This window comes from Bos indicus, chromosome 1, assembly GCF_029378745.1.
Source record: "Bos indicus isolate NIAB-ARS_2022 breed Sahiwal x Tharparkar chromosome 1, NIAB-ARS_B.indTharparkar_mat_pri_1.0, whole genome shotgun sequence".
Taxonomy (NCBI): Eukaryota; Metazoa; Chordata; class Mammalia; order Artiodactyla; family Bovidae; genus Bos; species Bos indicus.
Genome location: NC_091760.1, coordinates 145,393,427 through 145,411,469, shown reverse-complemented (window position 1 = coordinate 145,411,469; position 18,043 = coordinate 145,393,427). Strand labels below are relative to the sequence as shown.

At 44.6% G+C, this 18,043-nt stretch overlaps 1 protein-coding gene across 12 annotated transcripts in view; it reads right to left on the bottom strand.

Annotated features, from left to right (window-relative positions):
• ADARB1 (adenosine deaminase RNA specific B1) overlaps window positions 1–18,043 on the bottom strand; it is a 116,106-nt gene that overhangs the window by 14,688 nt on the left and 83,375 nt on the right. For 10 of the 12 annotated variants that reach the window (XM_019963238.2, XM_070796021.1, XM_019963247.2 and 7 more), the window contains 4 exons: window positions 17,504–17,672; window positions 16,745–16,893; window positions 15,303–15,471; window positions 10,000–10,181 (listed from right to left, as the gene is read on the bottom strand). In XM_019963238.2, the coding sequence (XP_019818797.2) occupies window positions 10,000–10,181; window positions 15,303–15,471; window positions 16,745–16,893; window positions 17,504–17,672 (669 nt within the window). Of the gene's footprint in view, window positions 1–9,427; window positions 9,521–9,999; window positions 10,182–15,302; window positions 15,472–16,744; window positions 16,894–17,503; window positions 17,673–18,043 lie in introns of all 12 variants that reach the window. The other 2 variants (XR_002180986.2, XM_070795977.1) reach the window with 2 other exon arrangements.

Below are 18,043 nucleotides of genomic sequence, written 5' to 3'. Positions count from 1 at the left end.
ATGTTAAAAATCCTTCAAGCTAGGCTTCAGTAGTACACAAACTGAGAACTTCCAGATGTACAAGCTGGATTCAGAATAGGCAAAGGGAATGAGAGATTAAATAGACAACATTCAGTGGATCATTGAGAAAGCAAGGGAATTCCAGAAAACACATCTACTTTTGCTTCACAGACTATGTTAAAGCTTGACTGTGTGGATCACAAGAAACTGTGGTAAATTCTTAAAGAGGTAGGAATACCAGACCACCTTACCTGCCTCTTGAGAAATATGTATGCAGGTCAAGAATCAACAGTTACAACCAGACTTGGAACAACAGACTGGTTCCAAATTGGGAAAGGAGTACGTCAAGGCTGTATATTGTCACCCTGTTTATTTAACTTTTATGCAGAGTATATCATGCGAAATGCCAGGCTGGATGAATCACAAGTCGGAATCAAGACTTTCGAGAGAAATATCAACAACCTCAGATATGCAGATGATACAAGTCTAATGGTAGAAGGCGAAGAGGAGAGTGAAAAAGTTGGCTTGAAACTCAACATTCAAAAAACTAAGATCATAGCATCTGGTCCCATCACTTTTTGGCAAATGGATGCGGAAACAATGGAAACAGTGACAGACTTTATTTACTTGGGCTCCAAAATCACTGTGGATGGTGACTGCAGCCGTGAAATTAAAAGATGCTTGCTCCTTGGAAGGAAAGTTGTGACAAATCTAGATAGTGTATTAAAAAGCAGAGACATCTCTTTGCCAACCAAGTCAAAGCTATGGTTTTTCCAGTAATCTTGTATGGATGTAAGAGTTGGATCATAAAGAAGGCTAAGCGCCAAGAATTGATGATTTCAAATTGTGGGCATGAAGAAGACTGTTGAGTCCCTTGGACAGCAAGGAGATCAAACCAGTCAATCCTAAAGGAAATCAACCCTGAATATTCATTGGAAGGACTGTTGCTGAAGCTCCAATACTTTGGGTACCAGATGCGATGAGCTGACTCATTAGAGAAGACTCTGATGCTGGGAAAGATTGAGGACACTGCAAGAAAGAGGCAACAGAGGACAAGATGGTTGGATGGCATCACCAACTCAACGGACATGAGCTTGAGCAAACTCGGGGAGACGGTAAAGGACAGGGAAGCCTGGCATGCTGCAGTTCATGGGGTTACAAAGAATCAGATACGACTGAGCGACTCAACAACAGCAATAATAACTAGTGATTCTGGGCATCTCTTCCTGTTGACCATCCATGTCTTCTTTAGAAAAATGTCTGTTCAGGATTTCAGCCCAAATTTTGTTTGTTTTTTTAGTACTGAGTTGTATGCACTTTTTGTACACATTGGATATTAACCTCTGATCAGTTGTATCATTAGCAAATATTTTCTCCCAGTTGGTAGGTTGTCTTTTCATCTTGTTGATGGTTTCCTTTGCTATGCAAAAGCTTTTAAGTTTAATTAGGTCCCATTTGTTTAATTTTGCTTTTATTTCTTTCCTCTTCAGAGACTGATCCAAGAAAATACTGCTGTGACCTTTATCAAAGAGGGTTCCACCTAGGTTCTCTTCTAGGAGTTTTATGGTTTCAGTTCTTACAATTAGGTCTTTAGAAACCATTTTGAGTTTATTTTTGGGTATGGTGTGAGGGTGTGTTCTAATTCACTGACTGCAGGCAGCTGTCCAGCTTTCCTAACACCACTTGCTGAAGAGACTGTCTTTTCTCTATTGTATATTCTTGCTTCCCTCCTCAAAGATTAATTGATTACAGGTGTGTGGGTTAGTTTCAGGGCTCTCTATTCTGTTCCACTGATCTATGCATCTCTTTTTGTGCCAATTCAACACTGTTTTGATTAATGTAGCTTTGTTGTATAGTCTGAAGTCAGGAAGCACGATTCCTCAAGTTTTATTCTTTTTTCTCAAGATTGTCTTGCCAATTCAGGGTCTTTTGTGGTTCCAGAGAATTTTAAGATTATTTGATCTAGATCTGGAAAATGTCATGGGCATTTTGATAGAGATTGCATTGTATCTGTAGCTGTCTTTGGATAGAATGGCCATTTTAATAATATTAATACTCCCAATCAAAGAGCATCACCCTCAATTTCCTTCATCAATGCTTTATAATTTTCAGGTCTTTCAGATCCTTGGTTAAGTTTATTTTTTTCTCCTTGATTTCTCCTAGAAGAAAATACTTCTAGGTATTTTATTCTTTTTGATGCATTTTAAATGGAATTCTTTTTCAATTTCCTCTTTCTGATACTTTATTATTAGTGTGTGTGCTGTGTGCTGCCAGGCTCCTCCATCCATGGGGTTTCCAGGCAAGAAAACTGGAGTGGGTTGCCATGCCCTCCTGCAGGGGATCTTCCCAACCCGGGGACTGAAACCGCACCTCTCATGTCTCCTGCACTGACAGGTGGGCTCCTCACTACCTGCACCACCTGGGAAGTCACTGTCAGCGGGCGCCGAAGGATCGATGCTTCTGAACTAAGGTGTTGGAGAGACTCCTGAGAGTGCCTGGGCTGCGAGGAAACTGTGGTGTTGGGGAAGACTCCTGAGAGTGCCTGGACTGCAAGGAAACCGTGGTGTTGGGGAAGACTTCTGAGAGTGCCTGGGACTGCAAGGAAACTGTGGTGTTGGGGAAGACTCCTGAGAGTGCCTGGGACTGCAGGGAGATCCAGCCAGTCCATTCTGAAGGAGATGGGCCCTGGGATTTCTTTGGAGGGAATGATGCTGAAGCTGAAACTCCAGTACTTTGGCCACCTCATTCGAAGAGTTGACTCATTGGAAAAGACTCTGATGCTGGGAGGGATTGGGGGCAGGAGAAGGGGACGACAGAGGATGAGATGGCTGGATGGCATCACAGACTCGATGGACGTGATTCTGAGTGAACTCCGGGAGTTGGTGATGGACAGGGAGGCCTAGCGTGCTGCGATTCATGGGGCCGCAAAGAGTGGGACACGACTGAGCAACTGAACTGAACTGATAGTAATCTTGGCTTCTGCAACCTTGCTGAATTCACTTATTAGTTATAATAGTATTTGGGTGGAGACTTTAGGGTTCTCTGTAGAGATTATCAGATCATCTGCAAACAGTGAGTTTTACCTCTTCCCTTCCAACCTAGGTACCTTCTATTTCTTTTTCTTGTCTGACTGCTGTGGCGAAGACTTCCAAAAGTGTATTAAATAGAAGTGGCAAGAGTATTTCCACTTGTGTTCTTTCTGAATTTAATAGGAAAGCTTTCAGCTTTTCACCATTATTATATTGGCTGTGGGTTTGCTGTAAATGGCCTTTATATAGTTGAGCTATGTTCCCTCTATGCTCACTTTAATGAAAGCTTTAATCATGAATGCACATTGAATTTTTTCAAATGCTTGAGTCTATTGAGATGATCATATGATTTTTCTCTTTCATTTTGTTAATGTGGTATATATCACATTGACTGACATGTGAACATTAAACCATCCTTGTGACCCTAAAGTAAATCAATTTGACCATGATACATGATGGTCAAATTGCTGGATTTTAATGTATTGCTGGATTTGGCTTGCTAATATTTTGTTGGGGAATTTTCCATCTATATTCATCGAAGATATTGGCTCAAAGTTTTGTTTCTTTATAGCATCTTTGGTTTTAGCATCAGGGCAATGGTGGCCTCACAGAATCAGTTTGGGAGTGTTTCATCCTCTTCAATTTGGGGAAGAGTTTAAGAAGGATTCGTGGAAGTTCTCCTTTGTATGTTTCGTAGAATTCCCCTGTCAGGTCTTGAACTTTTGTTTGCTAGTTTTTTTTTCTAATTACAAATTCAATTTCACTTCTAGTGACTGGTCTATTCAAATTGTCTGTTTATTCTTGACTCCATCTCGCCAGGCTGTGTGCTTATAGAAATTTGTCCACTTCTAGATTGTCCAATTTGTTGGCATATAACCATTCACAGTACTCTTATGATCTTTTGTATTTTTGTGGTATTTTTTGCCATTTCCCCTCTTTCACTTATCTTGTTTATTTGGATCCTCTCTCTTGTCTTCTTGATGAGTCTGACTAAAAGTTATCAACTTTGTGTGTCTGTACCAAAAAACCAGCTCTGGCTTTCGTTTATCTTTTCTATTGCTTTTTAAAAACTATGTTTAAATTTCTCTCTCTGATCTTTATTACTTCCTTCCTTCTGATTTTGGGCATCATTTGTTCTTTTTCTAAATTTTTAGATGGCAGCTTAAGTTGTTTACTTGAACTTTTTCTTCCTACCTGAGGAAGGGCTGTGTTGCCATGAATTGGCCTTTAGTGCTACTTTTGCTGCATGCCATATATTTTGGAAAGTTGTGTTCCATTTTCATTTATTTTCTGATTTCCTCTTTGATTTCATCACTGACCCATTGTTTTTTTAGTAGCATGTTGTTTTGTGTCCACAGATTTGTTTTCTGTTTCTCTATCAGTGGTTGATTTCTAGTTTCATACTACTATGGGCAGAAGAAAAATCTGATGTAATTTCTGCCCTCTAAGACTGCTGAAGTTCGTTGTGTGACGTAGTATGTAATCTATTCTGGAGAACATTCCATGTGCACTTAGAAGAATGCATGTTCTCCTGGTTTGGGACATAATGTCTTATAGATATCAATCAAGCCCAACCAGTCTAGTCTGTAATTTAAGACCGCCTCTGCCTCACTGATTTTCTTTCTGATCTGTCCACTGGTGTCAGTGGAAGGTTAAAGTCATCTATTATTGTATTGTTGTCAGTTTGCTCCTTTACACCTGTTAGTATTTGCTTTATAAATTTAGGTGCTCCTGTATATGTTAACATATTATTGACTGAGGGTTTTTTGCAGAAACTAATTCCTGTGGCTGGCAATTTGTTATATAAGTAAATATTGAAACACTCCAGTTAATAACATTCAGGTAACAAAAGGCGTATTATCTCTAGTCAATACGTGGTTAAAGAATGTTATATCTTCCTCTTGTATTGATTTCCTTTATCACTGTATAATGCCATTCTTTGTCTTTGTAAATAGTCTTTGTTTTAAAGTCTACTTTGTTTGATATGAGTATTGCTATCTCCTTTTTCTTGTTGTCTCTATTTATATATCTTTTTCCATCCCCTTTCTGTCTGTCTGTGTTTTACCCTGAAGTGAGTCTCTTGTAGGCAGCATATTGAAGGGTCTGTTTATTATCCAATTACCACCCTATGTCCTTTAATCAGAGTATTTAGTCCATCAACACTTAAAGTAATTACTGATATGTACGTTTTTATTGCCCTTCTGTTACTAGTTTTCCAGTTGTTTTCATAGTTCTTCTATGTTCTTTTCTTCTTTTTGCTTCTCCTGTCATGCTCTGGTGATTTTCTTTAGTAGTACGGCTGCAATCCATGGGGTCACAAAAGAGTGACTAAACAAAAGCAATGCTTAGGTTCCTTTCTTTTTGATTTTTGTGAGTCTATTGTAGCTTTTGGATTTGTTGTTACCTTGGGGTTCATATGTGTTGACCCATAATTATATCTACTAGGTGTACACTGATAAGTCATTTAAGTTCAAACACACTGAAAGAGCTACATTCTACACTCTCCTTCCCCACATTTTGTGTTTTTGATATCATATTTTACATCGTCCATGCTTATCCCTTTACTGTTTTATGCTGTCAATTATGGTTGAATATTTACTATATCTGATAACAATATAAGTTGTTTTACAAATAGTTAAATCAAGATTATATATACATTAAAATGTTTGTCATTCAGACAGATATTAGGGGTTCACACTAATTTCTAATTCCTCAGAACTGATAAATGGGTGAAAAACATTAACCAAGTTTGAATAGGGGGAAATGTTCATTTCTTTGTGATTGATCTGTTTTGTTATGAATGGAAATTGTCATACTCTATGAGTTCTAAGCTGAAAAGCATGTCTGCCACTGGACAGAAATATGGGCATCATCATATATAACTCTATTCAGTGTCACTTCTTTTCCCATCAACTCGCTGTTAAAAGTTTATGAATATGCATACAAATAATATCAAAACTCACTATAAAATGCATTATTTAAGACAGTAGCATTTTAATCCATAACTTGCTATGGAAAATATAAATAAATAAGCCTAGTTTTTTTCATTTTTTTGTTTTCCTAATCAAATTACAATATTCCTGTACTTTATTTTTCACTGTTTATATAACTAAGTTACTACCTAAGGTAGAAGGCAGCACACCCTGCAAAGTCTTCACTATGTTAAGGTCAGATAATCAATTTTTTTATCCCAAAAGACACAACTAATACAGTACAGAGAATTACCACTCAATATTAGCAGCTGTTTTTGTTAAGATGAGCTTTTATGGGGAATACTACAATAATGGAGTAGGAAGGAAACAGAATTTCATGTATCTCTATCTGTGAATTCTGTGAAAGCCCCACAGGTTGTTTTTTTTTTTTTAACTTATCATTTATTTTTAATACACATAACACGTATCTATTCTTCTTTAAATTATTTTCCCAATTAGGCCATTACAGAATATGGAGCAGAGTTCCTTGTGCTATACAGTGGGTCCTTGTTGGTTATCCATTTTAAATGTAACAGTGTGTATACATGTCCACTCCAAACTCCCTAACTATCCTTTCCCCCCACTTCCTCCTTGGTAACCACATGTTCATTCTCAGTCTGTGAGTCTGTTTTGTAAATAAGTCCGTTTGTGTCGTTTCTTTTTGGAGTCCACAAAAGCAGTATCATATCACTTCTCCTCCTTTGTCTGGCTACTGCACTCAGATGACAATCTCTAGATCCAGCCATGTTGCTGTAAATGGCGCTATTTCATTCTTTTTACGGCTGAGTAACATTCCACCACGTCTTCTTTATCCATTCATCTGTCGATGGACATTTAGGTTGCCTCCATACCTTAGCGACTGTAAACAGTGCTGCTGTGAATGCTGGGGGTGCATGTGTCTATTTTCCTTTACGGTTTATCGTAGTCATAGTTGCTTTTATATTTTTTCGGTCATTTAATTACATACTGGATTATTTAAGTGATCGCCTTACTCCATATTTGCCTTCCTAATGGGATTTTCTCTTTCCTATATTTTCTTACTTCTTTTCCCATTTAGAGAAAGCCATTCAATAATTCCTTTAGGGTACATTCAGTACTGCTGGAATTCTAGTTTTTGCTTGTCTGAGAAATTCTTCATCTCCTCTTCTATTCTAATCTTGCTGGGAAGCATATCCTGGGTTGTATGTTCTTCCCTTTCAGCCCTGTGAATATCCTGTGCCACTCTTTTCTGGCTGCTGATAGCCTTACCAGGAATCTCATGTAACCAACTCCTTGTTTTTCTCTTGTTGCCTTAAGAATTCTTTAGCTTTTGCCAATTTAATGATGTGTTGGTGTGGGTTTGATTGGGTTCATCTTGTTCGGGACTTTTTGTGCTTCCTGTACCTGGATATCTGTTTCCTTCTTTACGTTTGAAAAGTTTTCAGCCATAATTTCCTTGAATACACTTTTTACCCCTCCTTCTCCTTCTAGAACTCCTACAACATGAATGCTGGCACATTTGACGTTACCCCAGAGACCCCATGTGTCCCACTCGTTTTTGTTTTGTTTTGTTGTCTTTCTGTCTGCTGCTCTGGTTGGGTGAGTTCCATTACTCTCTCTTGTGGACCATTTCTGTGTTCTCCTGGGTCATTCTGTCTATTATCCATGGCTTCTAGAGTGCTATTTAATTTCAGATATTGAATCATCTATTTCTGATTGGGGCTTCATTAAATTTTCCATTTCCTGTGCTTTTGTCCAGGCGGTAGGTGAGCCCCACATGCTCACCCCACCACCCTGTGCTCTTTCTCTGTGTGTTACTGTTTTGTGACACTGTTGGCAGTGAGATCGGCATAGTGGGTCTCACCCCACGACCCCGGGCATCCTGGCTGTGACCACGACAGTCAAGCCTCTTGGTATTCCTCGCTGAGTTCTCTCAGTGTGCCTGACAGCAAGCGGGGCCAGTGGAGGAGAGCCAGCAGCCAGAGCTGCCCTGCACTTGCAGGTGCTGGATTTGAAACTAATCTGAAAAGGAGAGACAAGAGCATTCAGAAGGATGGGAACGCGCATCACGCGAGTGCCCAAGGCAAAGGTTCACCTCCAGGAAGTTTTCTTAAACACACACTTTTCATGCTGAAATTAAAGTAAAATTCTCATTCTTAACCTCGACGGCATTTTCAAACACAGTCTGCTGATAAACCTTTTAATAAGTCCATCTAGATCTGCTCCAGTTTCCAGGGAACCTCATTCAGTCACCTCAACCTTTCTCTGTGTGGCATTCAGGTCCGTTTCTCTTGCTCCCTGCAGACACTACCGTTCTCTCATGGCTGTTACACGGCTTTCTCGTTCCAACATGGGAATGACCTGCGATAAACTATGAGGTGAAAAAGAGCAACGAACAGGGCATGACCTGCTAGGCACATAGCCGTGCACCAGGTGTGCGCAGCAGGAGGACTGGGAGGGGACAGCCCAGGTGGACCTGGCCACTCACTGACTGTGGGGACTCCCTGTGAGCAAGCTGAGGGTGGTGCCATGGGCCCGTTTGAAAGGAGTGTGACCTCCTGCGTTACTGAGACACCGACACCCTCTCCTCCAGATTTCTCCTGTTTGAATCCTTTTGTCTGTGAAGATGCCCTGCGTGGTGTCTGTGGGCCTCAGGGCAATACTGGGGAGGAAGAGGGAAGAACAGGTCTTCCTTATTTGTAAGTTCACGTTTCTAACAAACATACGTGGTGAAACACTGTTCTCCAGCAGGTGCTCATAGATCCAGACGCACTCTGTACACAGACGACGTGATCAAAGCACACCGGACTTCATGGGTGAGCAAGCCGGTCAGTGCCCAGGACTCCTTCAGCAGGTGGTGGAGCAACACACCCAGAGTCACCCAACTGGGCACTGGGCAGCGGTGACTCCCGAGGAGCCCCCGGCACCACGCCTCTCACATATGATGTTCTCAGTGGCTGCAAACACTCTAGACAAGTGACAGCTGATTGAATCAAAGCATGCTTGCCCCACACACAAAGCACAGACCGGACAAGGAAAACTGTTTTCTGACTCGTGTGAGATTCACACCCAAACACACATCCAAGTACACCTGCTTCACATCTACCAGTGTACGTTCAACGGGAGGGACGCTACAATTTCAACTTACCATCAGATTTTATCCGTCTACTTTTATCTTTTTTCTCCTAAGAAGATAACGGTTTACAGTAGAGAGCTGTGAAACTGAATTTGGAGCAACTTTTTCTCCATTCCCGTGTGATCCATGTGCTCTAAGAGACATGCTTTCAAACAAAGCTCCACGTTGCTTTTCTCAGTTAGAGATGGGCTAGTAGCAAGACCACAGACCACGGCAAAACACACACACCAAGAGGCATTCTAGTTCACGGTTAGGGTTTTAGTTCTAGCTTTAAAAGTAGGTAAAGCGAGATTTCCAAAGGATAAAAATACCTTAACTGTGTCCTTTTAAGTAAAGGTGAACTGAGAAGTTAGGGCCCTTGAATTCAAAAGCTCTTGTTCACTTTACTGCTAGCCACTGACATTCTAGAAGAAAAACAATAAACAACCAGTAACCCAGGGCGCACTAGGCAGGTGCACGTCCCACTGAGAGACACCACTGCCTGCCACGGGCACACAGCCCCCTTGCCGACCTCCTGCAGAGCTCGTCTCTGTGGCCGTGAATCCTCTGTGGGCTGGCCTAGCATCATCTTGGGCAGCTGAGGCCTGTGGAGCTTCACGGCTCCTGCAAGCCTCTACAGTGGACGAAGGACTCAGCAGCACGAGTACGGGTGAGAAGAAAGCCCATAGGTGCCGCGTCTGGGCTCTAATTTCCCTGTAAATGGCGAGGTTTTCAACTGGCAAGAGAGGGGAACCTCGAGGGACCCACTTAAACGACCCATCCATTGCCTCCGCCCCTTTTGAATGGCCCAACACTCCCTGCCACCCCCCCACCTCAGTGCAGCCCCCACTGGTGTGTTACTCGTGAGACCTGCACGCTGCAGTCAGGAAGGGGGGGTACTTGCCACTGAGCAGAGGCTTGTTGAGGGTGTACAGCGGGGGCAGGTCCTCGATGTTGGAGATGCGCTGGTACATGGCCCTGGAGAGGTGGTCCCCGTGGTACAGGCTGCCCAGAATGATGCTGGAGAAGTAAATGGGCTCCACGAAGATGCTGAGCAGGGACCCCTGGATGCCCACCACATTCCACCTGGAGGCAGAGGAAGAGGCACTCAGCGTGGGGTCCCTTTGGCCTGGGCCCTCCATAGCACCATGCTCACATGGGCATACTGCTCATTCCATACAAGTGTTAACCAATTTAAAAGGCAGTTAAATAACTGACTTGGGTTCCCTGGTGGCTGAGCTGGTTAAGAATCTGCCTGCAATGCGGGAGGCCTGGGTTCGATCTCTGGGTTGGGAAGACCTGCTGGAGAAGGGAACGGCTATCCACTCCACTATTCTGGCCTAGAGAATTCCACAGACTGCATAGTCCATGGGGTCGCAAAGAGTCAGACACAACTGAACAACTTTCACTAAATAACTGACTTAGTTTAAAATTCTAAAGAGAAAAATCTACTTAATTATTTTATGCTGGAACGATCTTTTGCCTCCATGTTTCCCAAGATGACACATTTACTGAAGATTAGTTCTAAAAAGATATCGAGCCACGTTTCTTGTGAGAAAAATCAAAAGAAAAAATAAACCTTTATTTCATTACTTCTAATAAATAAAAAACGGCAGCTCCAGAAGGACGGAAACTGGTCTCTTCCTGCTCCCTGGTAGCGGCATCGACCGTTCTGACCCCGCATTTGGTGTGGGTGAGGTCACAGCACCAACCCTCCATGGCTTCGTCTCAGTGCCAACTCGAACATGGCCTCACCGCTCTGAGCCCCACAGACAGCAGGAAAGCAGCCCTCCATGGCCTCAGGGGTCCATGTCCCAGCACCCAGGGGGCAAAGCTCACTGGCTCTAGGGGTCTTCTCCCTCACACCCCTTCCCCGAGCCAGCAGCATGGGCATCCTCTGCTCCCTGCGGAGCTCCAGCCCTCAGCCAAGGGTCCCCAGTGCCCCCACCTTGGTCTGTGCAAAGTCCTCTCAGCTGCCACTGGAGCCCACCAGGTGCCCCCTCTGCTGAACCCCTGCAGACCTTACCATCTGTCCCCTACCTTCTCCCATCAACAGGCTCTAAGCGGGAGGGATTCGTCTGTTTAGCATACTAAAACATCCCAGCATTTAGGGACCTGGCCTCACAGCTCAGTGTGCGCTGACTGGACAAATCCTCGGCTCCCCCAACCCTCTAAGAAGGAAATTAGAGCACAGGGTTCCTCCTATCTAGCAAGGAACAATAGGGAAGGATTCAGTGCACACAAAACCCACAGGGAGCCCTTTCTTATGTAAATCAGAGTCTTGTCAGGGGGGTTAGGCCCCATTAAGCTGAATTCAGCCTCCTGGGGCAAACTTGAAAACCCTGCTCTTGCAGAAACTTATACGAGTTACAAGTCATTAATTTTGAACACATGCTTCGCAGGCGAATCCTAGGCCCCGATCGCTCCACGGAGGCCCTGGTGGGAAGTGGTCCACCCACTCGGCTCAGCTCCCCTGGGCGAGCCTCACGGGGAACACGGAGGCGCCGACTTTACCAGCAGCAAACACTCGTGGGATGTGTGCCGTACAAGCCCACCGCCCCCAGCAACCCCCTGTGAAAACTGGCTGTCCCCGTGACCCCACAGTCTCCCCACGGCAGGGGGGCTCACAGCCGATGCCCCTGGCCCCCTCTGTGTCTGGGGGAGGGGGAGGAGGCGGTGGTGGGGGACAGGGCTCTGCATGGTCGTGCACACTGCTGCCCTCAGGCAGGTGGTCTTTGCTTTCTCCCCAGCTCTGCGTGGAACACAGGCTGTGCTACCCCCTCCCATGGCCCAGTGAACAGAATTCACTCAGAGGTGAGAGCCCCGGGGACCCCTCACCGCCACCCCCCGACTGTGGTCTCACCCGAAGCCCACCCACTGCCCTGACCCCTCTGGAACCGGAACCATCTGTGGGAGGCAGCCCTGCCCTCTGTGAGACCCAGGCCAGCCCCCCAGACCTTGTTCATGGTGACCACGTGACTGCCAGAGGCAGGGGCAGCCCTCCAGGGGCACCAAAGATCGATCAGAGGGTGGGAGCTCAGCCCCGCCCCCACTTCCGGGGTTGAGTGAATCACCAAAGACCAAGGATTTAATCATCTGCAGGGAGATTCCAGAGGACAGGGCTGGGAGTGTCCTCCATCCACGCCCTGCTGCCTTAACCACTCAGCGAGACTTTTTCACTTGAGTGTCAAGAGCTGTGAAAAATGATGAGATTTTGATCGAAGTTATAGATTTGGAAGAAAATTAAACTATTAGAAATAATATTGGATTTGGCATATACATGCATGTTTTAGATTAGAAGACGGCCCCCGTCATTTTGTTTCCCTTCCTGGCTTGGTCTGGGGATACGGGATGAGCTGGGGTCCTTCCCCACCTTCCTGATCTGTAGAAATGACTGTATGTATGAAGAGGATACCTCCCCAGAATGCAGAGAACTCACTCAACGGTCTCCTGCAAGAGCTGCATCCTCTTTCTCTGCAGCCACCTCTTTGATTTTCTCCAATTTATTTAATTCTTGGGAGTGAGGGCGTGATTGGTTTACTTTTTCTTAATATATTTGGAATTCCATTCAAATTTCTTACACATGCTTGACTCAATTTTAGGAACATACACATTTCTACAAAGCTTTTATGTCATCTCGGTTTTAATGGTGTCTGTAACTCTCACTGCAGCCAGATGCGCACGTGTCCATTCCTACTATATCCTGACACCCTTTCCTCCTCCCCTGACTTGGCTGCACCCTTTGTCTTGGTCAGACTTCCAGAGGTCTGCCAATTTTATTACCTTTTTCAAAGCAGCACTCTGGGTTTCTGACTGTTCGCTGCTCATCGCTGCTGCATCGAGTACTAATGTCTGCTCTGTGTCCTTCCCTCCCTTCTGAGAATTTGGACTTGCTCTCTTGTTCTCAGCTGTGGTGTTTTATGTCGTTCACTTACGACCATCTCTGAACTTCCCCTGCAATTTCTTCTGTGAGTTGCTGAGGCTTGATGGATACACAGTGCCCTGCCTGGTGTTAGAGCACAGAATTTGGGGAGTCCTAGCATGTAAACACCTTCCTTGATTGGGAAGATCCCCTGGAGAAGGAAATGGCAACCCACTCCAGTATTCTTGCCTGAAGAATACCATGGACAGAGGAGCCTGGAAGGCTACAGTCCATGGGGTTGCAGAGAGTCAGACATGACTTAGCAACTAAACAACAAAACCCCCACTCCCAGCTCTCTAGTCTCCTCCCCCCTTGCTCCAGGCCTTCCTCTTGCCCCTCCTGCTCTGCCCCATCCCTGGGCCACCACTGACCTGCTTCTATCACATTCTAGAAATCTATAGCAATGGAATCACATGGTAAGCACTCCTTTGGTTCCTGGCATGCTGCACAGTTCTTCTGCGATGTGTCCACGTACCACTGACTGAACATGACAGCTTATTATGTCCCTTGCCTGAGCAGTGCCCCGAGGCACAGATACCCCCATTTAACCCTGTTTAAAGACTGACAGCCTTTTGAGCTGCTCCCAGACATGGAGAAGCTGCTTCAATTGCTCCAGGTGAGTCTGCATGGACAGTGCTTCCGTTTCTCTCGGGAAACAGGAGTAAAGTGGAGGGAACACAGGCCAGAAACGCCTTTAACATCTAAGACACAGGTGAGCTGTCCTCACAGTTGGCTGCATTGTCTGTTCCCAGCCTGGGAGGATGACGCTCCAGGGCCTGGGGTCCCCACCGTACCCGACAGGGCTCTAACCCTGGAGTGAAGAATGTGCCCTCATAGCTCTCTGTACGTCCCCGTGATTAACGAGCTTCTCATGTGCTAATCTGACATCTTTTTTGGTGAAGTGTCCATTAAAATATTTTGGCCATTTTAAAAACTGTTTTTCCCCCTTGTTGGTTTCATAAGCCTTTGTATAGTGTGGATCTAAGTCCTTTATCAGATGTACGATGTGTAAATATTTTCTTCCAGTCGGTGACTTTATTTCTCATTCTTTTAACAGAGTCTTTCAGAGAAGCAATTTTTAATTTGATGATGTCTAACACCATTTTTTTCCTCTCAAGGAGTGTACTTCTGGTGTTGCATCTCAGTGGCCAAGATTTTCTCCTCTTTTCTTCTATAACTTTTATGCATTTAGGTCTATGACACATTTTCAGTGAACTTTTGTATATGGTGCAAAATATGAAGTTCACTTGCTTGTTTTTACATAGGGATGTTCAGTTGTCCCAGCATCATTTGTTAAAAACACTATTCTTTCTCTACTGAACTGGCTTTGAACCTTGATCAAAAATCAGCTGTGACCAACAATGAACTTGTGGAACTTGAGTTTAAAACACAACACTGTTTACATTAACACCTCCCAAAATTAAATACAGGTACAGATGTAACAAAAATACAAGACCTGTACATGGAAAACTATAAAACCGACAAAAGAATCAAAGAATTAAGTGAACAGAGAGATAGCCCATGTTCATGGAGAGGAAGACTCGATTCTTTCCAACCTGAGCTACAGACTCAGCACAAACCCATCAAGACTCTAGCACAGTATTCTGCAGATGCTGACAAACTGATTCCAAAGTTTACATAAGGGGCAGAAGGCCAGAAGAGCCCACACAACACAGGAGAACCAAGTTGGAGGACTCACTATCCGACCTCAAGACCTACTATGAAGCTACAGTAACTGAGCTTGTGATTTATCAGAAAAGTACAGTTGGTCACTCAGATGATCAGAAATATATTTTTCTTATATATGTTTGGTCTTCTTCTGGGGTTCCTGGCTCACAGCTCCCAGGCCCTGGGAACTCTCTAAGTGATTAACCATAAGGTGTCTATGTTAATGAGGTAGATTGTGTCACCTACCCGAGGACAGGGGCTGGTTGGCTGTGGAGCCAAATACTGATTACATACAGTGGGAACTTTCAGCCCCATCCTCTTGACCTCCCGGTAGGGGACAGCGGCTGGAGGTTGAGTTCCCATACCAACAGCCATGATTTTTAATCAATGGTGCCTTTGTAGTGAAGCTTCCGTAAGAACCCAAAAGGACCTGGCTTCAGAGCCTCTGTCCACAGAGACCCCACCTCTCCTCTCAAGGTGGCCCTGAAGCACCTTTTAAAACCTGAGTCCTTCAGTGAATCTGTGGGACACATACCCAGGTGTCCCTGGAAACACCCCAGGGCACCCAGGCGTGCAGGGGTGGGGACGGGCCCAGGCATGTGTCCGAGGGGACTTACCTGGCCATCTTGTCGCTGCAGGACATGGTGAGCAGCCGCTCCCCCTGCAGCACCCCGTCCCACGTCTGGACGCTGGCGTTGGAGCGAACGGGGATGGTGCCCTCACCAGACTCTATCTTCGTCCGCAGCTGTCCACGGGCTTTTCGGTTTGGATGTCTGTCTGCTGGCTCTAAGACAGAGACACAAGGTTCTCTGGAGATGGTCTGCCGGTCGACGACCTATTTAACTCACCAGAAAGCATGTCTAACAACACTCTGTCAATTCAAAATATGGTTCACACGCACGTGTGCATGTGTTCATTCTACATGCACCCAAGACATGTGCGTATGATGCAAGCACAAAAAGTTGAACAGGAGGATACAATACAAACCAAATTCACAAAAGTGGTTTCCTTGGTGGTTGGGAGAAAAGAGGGCCTCCATTTTAACCAACTGATGTATTTCTAGGATTAGAAACTAGCTGAAGCAGACAGAACACAAGGCTGACATTTGCGAATTCTAGGTGATGGATATTAGAGTATTTGCTATATTTCTCTGCTGCATATTTAAATTTTCAAAAATAAATCTATAGGGATGTGGAAATAAATCCATAGGAAACATTCACAAACACCCAGAGGTTTTTTACATGAATACATTGATTTAAATGTTATTTTTTATGTTTTAAAAATATTCGGCCATTTCTAACAGTGCATATTTGTTGCTTTAAAAATTTTTTTTTACAATTTTGTCTTTTCTTTTTAAAAATTCTTGTTTATCTGTGCTGGGTCTTCTTTGTGGAATGCAGGATCTTAGATCTTAGATCTTAGTTGCAGCACGCGGGATCTTTAATCACAGCATGTGGGATCTAGTTCCCTGACCAGGATTGAACCCAGGCCCCCTGCATTGGTAGCGAGAAGTCTTAGCCAGGGTGACCCCACATGTTGCTTTTATAATCAATAAAAATAATGTAATCAAATGTTCTATTTGGAACAAATAATGCTTAAGCTTGTGAGCAGGGTTGTGGATACAAATTACTATGAAACAAGAGCACGAATAAGAATGAGAGCAACACAGAGGTCAGAGAGAGGCCGTCCTGCCCACCGACACCTGCTTCTGAGACTTAGGCACACTCTCGTGATATCACAACCCACCAGAAACATGGACCACGACATGCATTTCCAATCCAGAGATGCGTGTCATCCAAATTCAAAATATGAACACAATTTTAATATCCTCACTGTATTCTAATTTCTTGTTTGAATCCACATCTTCATTCATTAAAAATTTCAAATTACTAATTGAGAAGAAAACTTCATGTTTTTATACATCCCTATCAGATCCACAACCAAGGTGGAAATTTTTGAAGAAGAAACGATATTAATACAGGTTTGTCCTTTTCTCTGTTACAACACAGTCATGAACTTTCTTGGGAAATGGCAGCTGCTGCTGAGCCTGGCATGGTACCTTCCAGGATGGGTTCATGTGGTGAGAAGATCCTGGCGTCCCCACAGGGGGAGGTGCTGATGTACAGGTGGAACTGGACATTCTCCTTCAGCTTGAAGCCGCCCCGCTCGGACTTCTCAAAGATGGATCTCTTTTGATCATCTTTGCTACTGAAAGGAGTAAGTTGCAAACATAAACCTTAAAGCTGAACACAATCAAAATTCAGTCTCTCATAGCTTATGATGATTTTCAAAGGCCAGTGTTTTCAACAGGGTAAGATAAGCTTGCACTGGGGTATTTACTTGACATGTTTATGATAATTAGCATGGTTCCTGCCTGCTCACCAATGAGACAGGTCATCAGTACACAAGTAACCCCGTTCTCTTCATTTACAACCTCAGAACAGAAAGGCTGTGAGTAGGACGTGGCCTGCAGCAGGAAGCAGTCAGACTCACAGTCAGCCGTCCGGGCATGGTGACCTCCCCAGCACTTATTCCTGTATAAAGCAAAAGCCTGGCATCTGGAGCACAGACATGACCCCTCTGACTGCACGTGTGGCGGGTATGTACATGGGCATGTGCGTTATATAACTCAGCCAACTCTACTTGACAGCCTGAGCTTCAAGGGCAAAAGGGTTCCCAACCTGTAACCCAGAAAGTTACTATGCTGAGAATTTTTCAGTGATGACGGACACAGTGAAAAGGATGCAATACACTTTGATCGGAAGAAAATTTTTTTTATGGAAAACAGCTTCCTTCCCCCATTTCCTCGGACACTCACTTTAAGTAAATCTCAAGCTGCGTGTAGAGGAACCTCAGCAGGGACCTGCGGGCTATGATCTCCGCGTGGCAGTCGTTAAGTGCGAGCCCACGGTCGCTCATGTACTCGCCATTGATGCACTTTGTTCCCGTGGAGATGCTGATCACCTTGGCGTCTTTCACATCTGTGCCTGGAACACAGGAGAAACCGTCTCGCGATTCCTCCCAGGAATCGGCTCAGCCAGCTGGGCTGAGCGGATACTCCAAGAAGAGAGGGCCCCAAGACAGCCTCAGACCCGGCCCTCCGGAGCTGAAGGTCCTCTGGCCGCCCCAGGGACACAGGCACTGGCCATGGTTGTGGTTCCTGCTCCCAGGAGTGGTCCATGTAGACACTGCTCAGAGGGCTCACTTCTGGAAGGTGGAAGAGGACTTGGGGAGGGATCCCGTCACAGCTGGGAACTTAGGGGCAAATTTAGCTGGGTTTCTGTTGCCGTCCCGAGGGTGCTTCCCCCACGGAGTCCCTACGCTTGCAGAAGCCTTCTCTCTCGGGGAAGGGAACAGT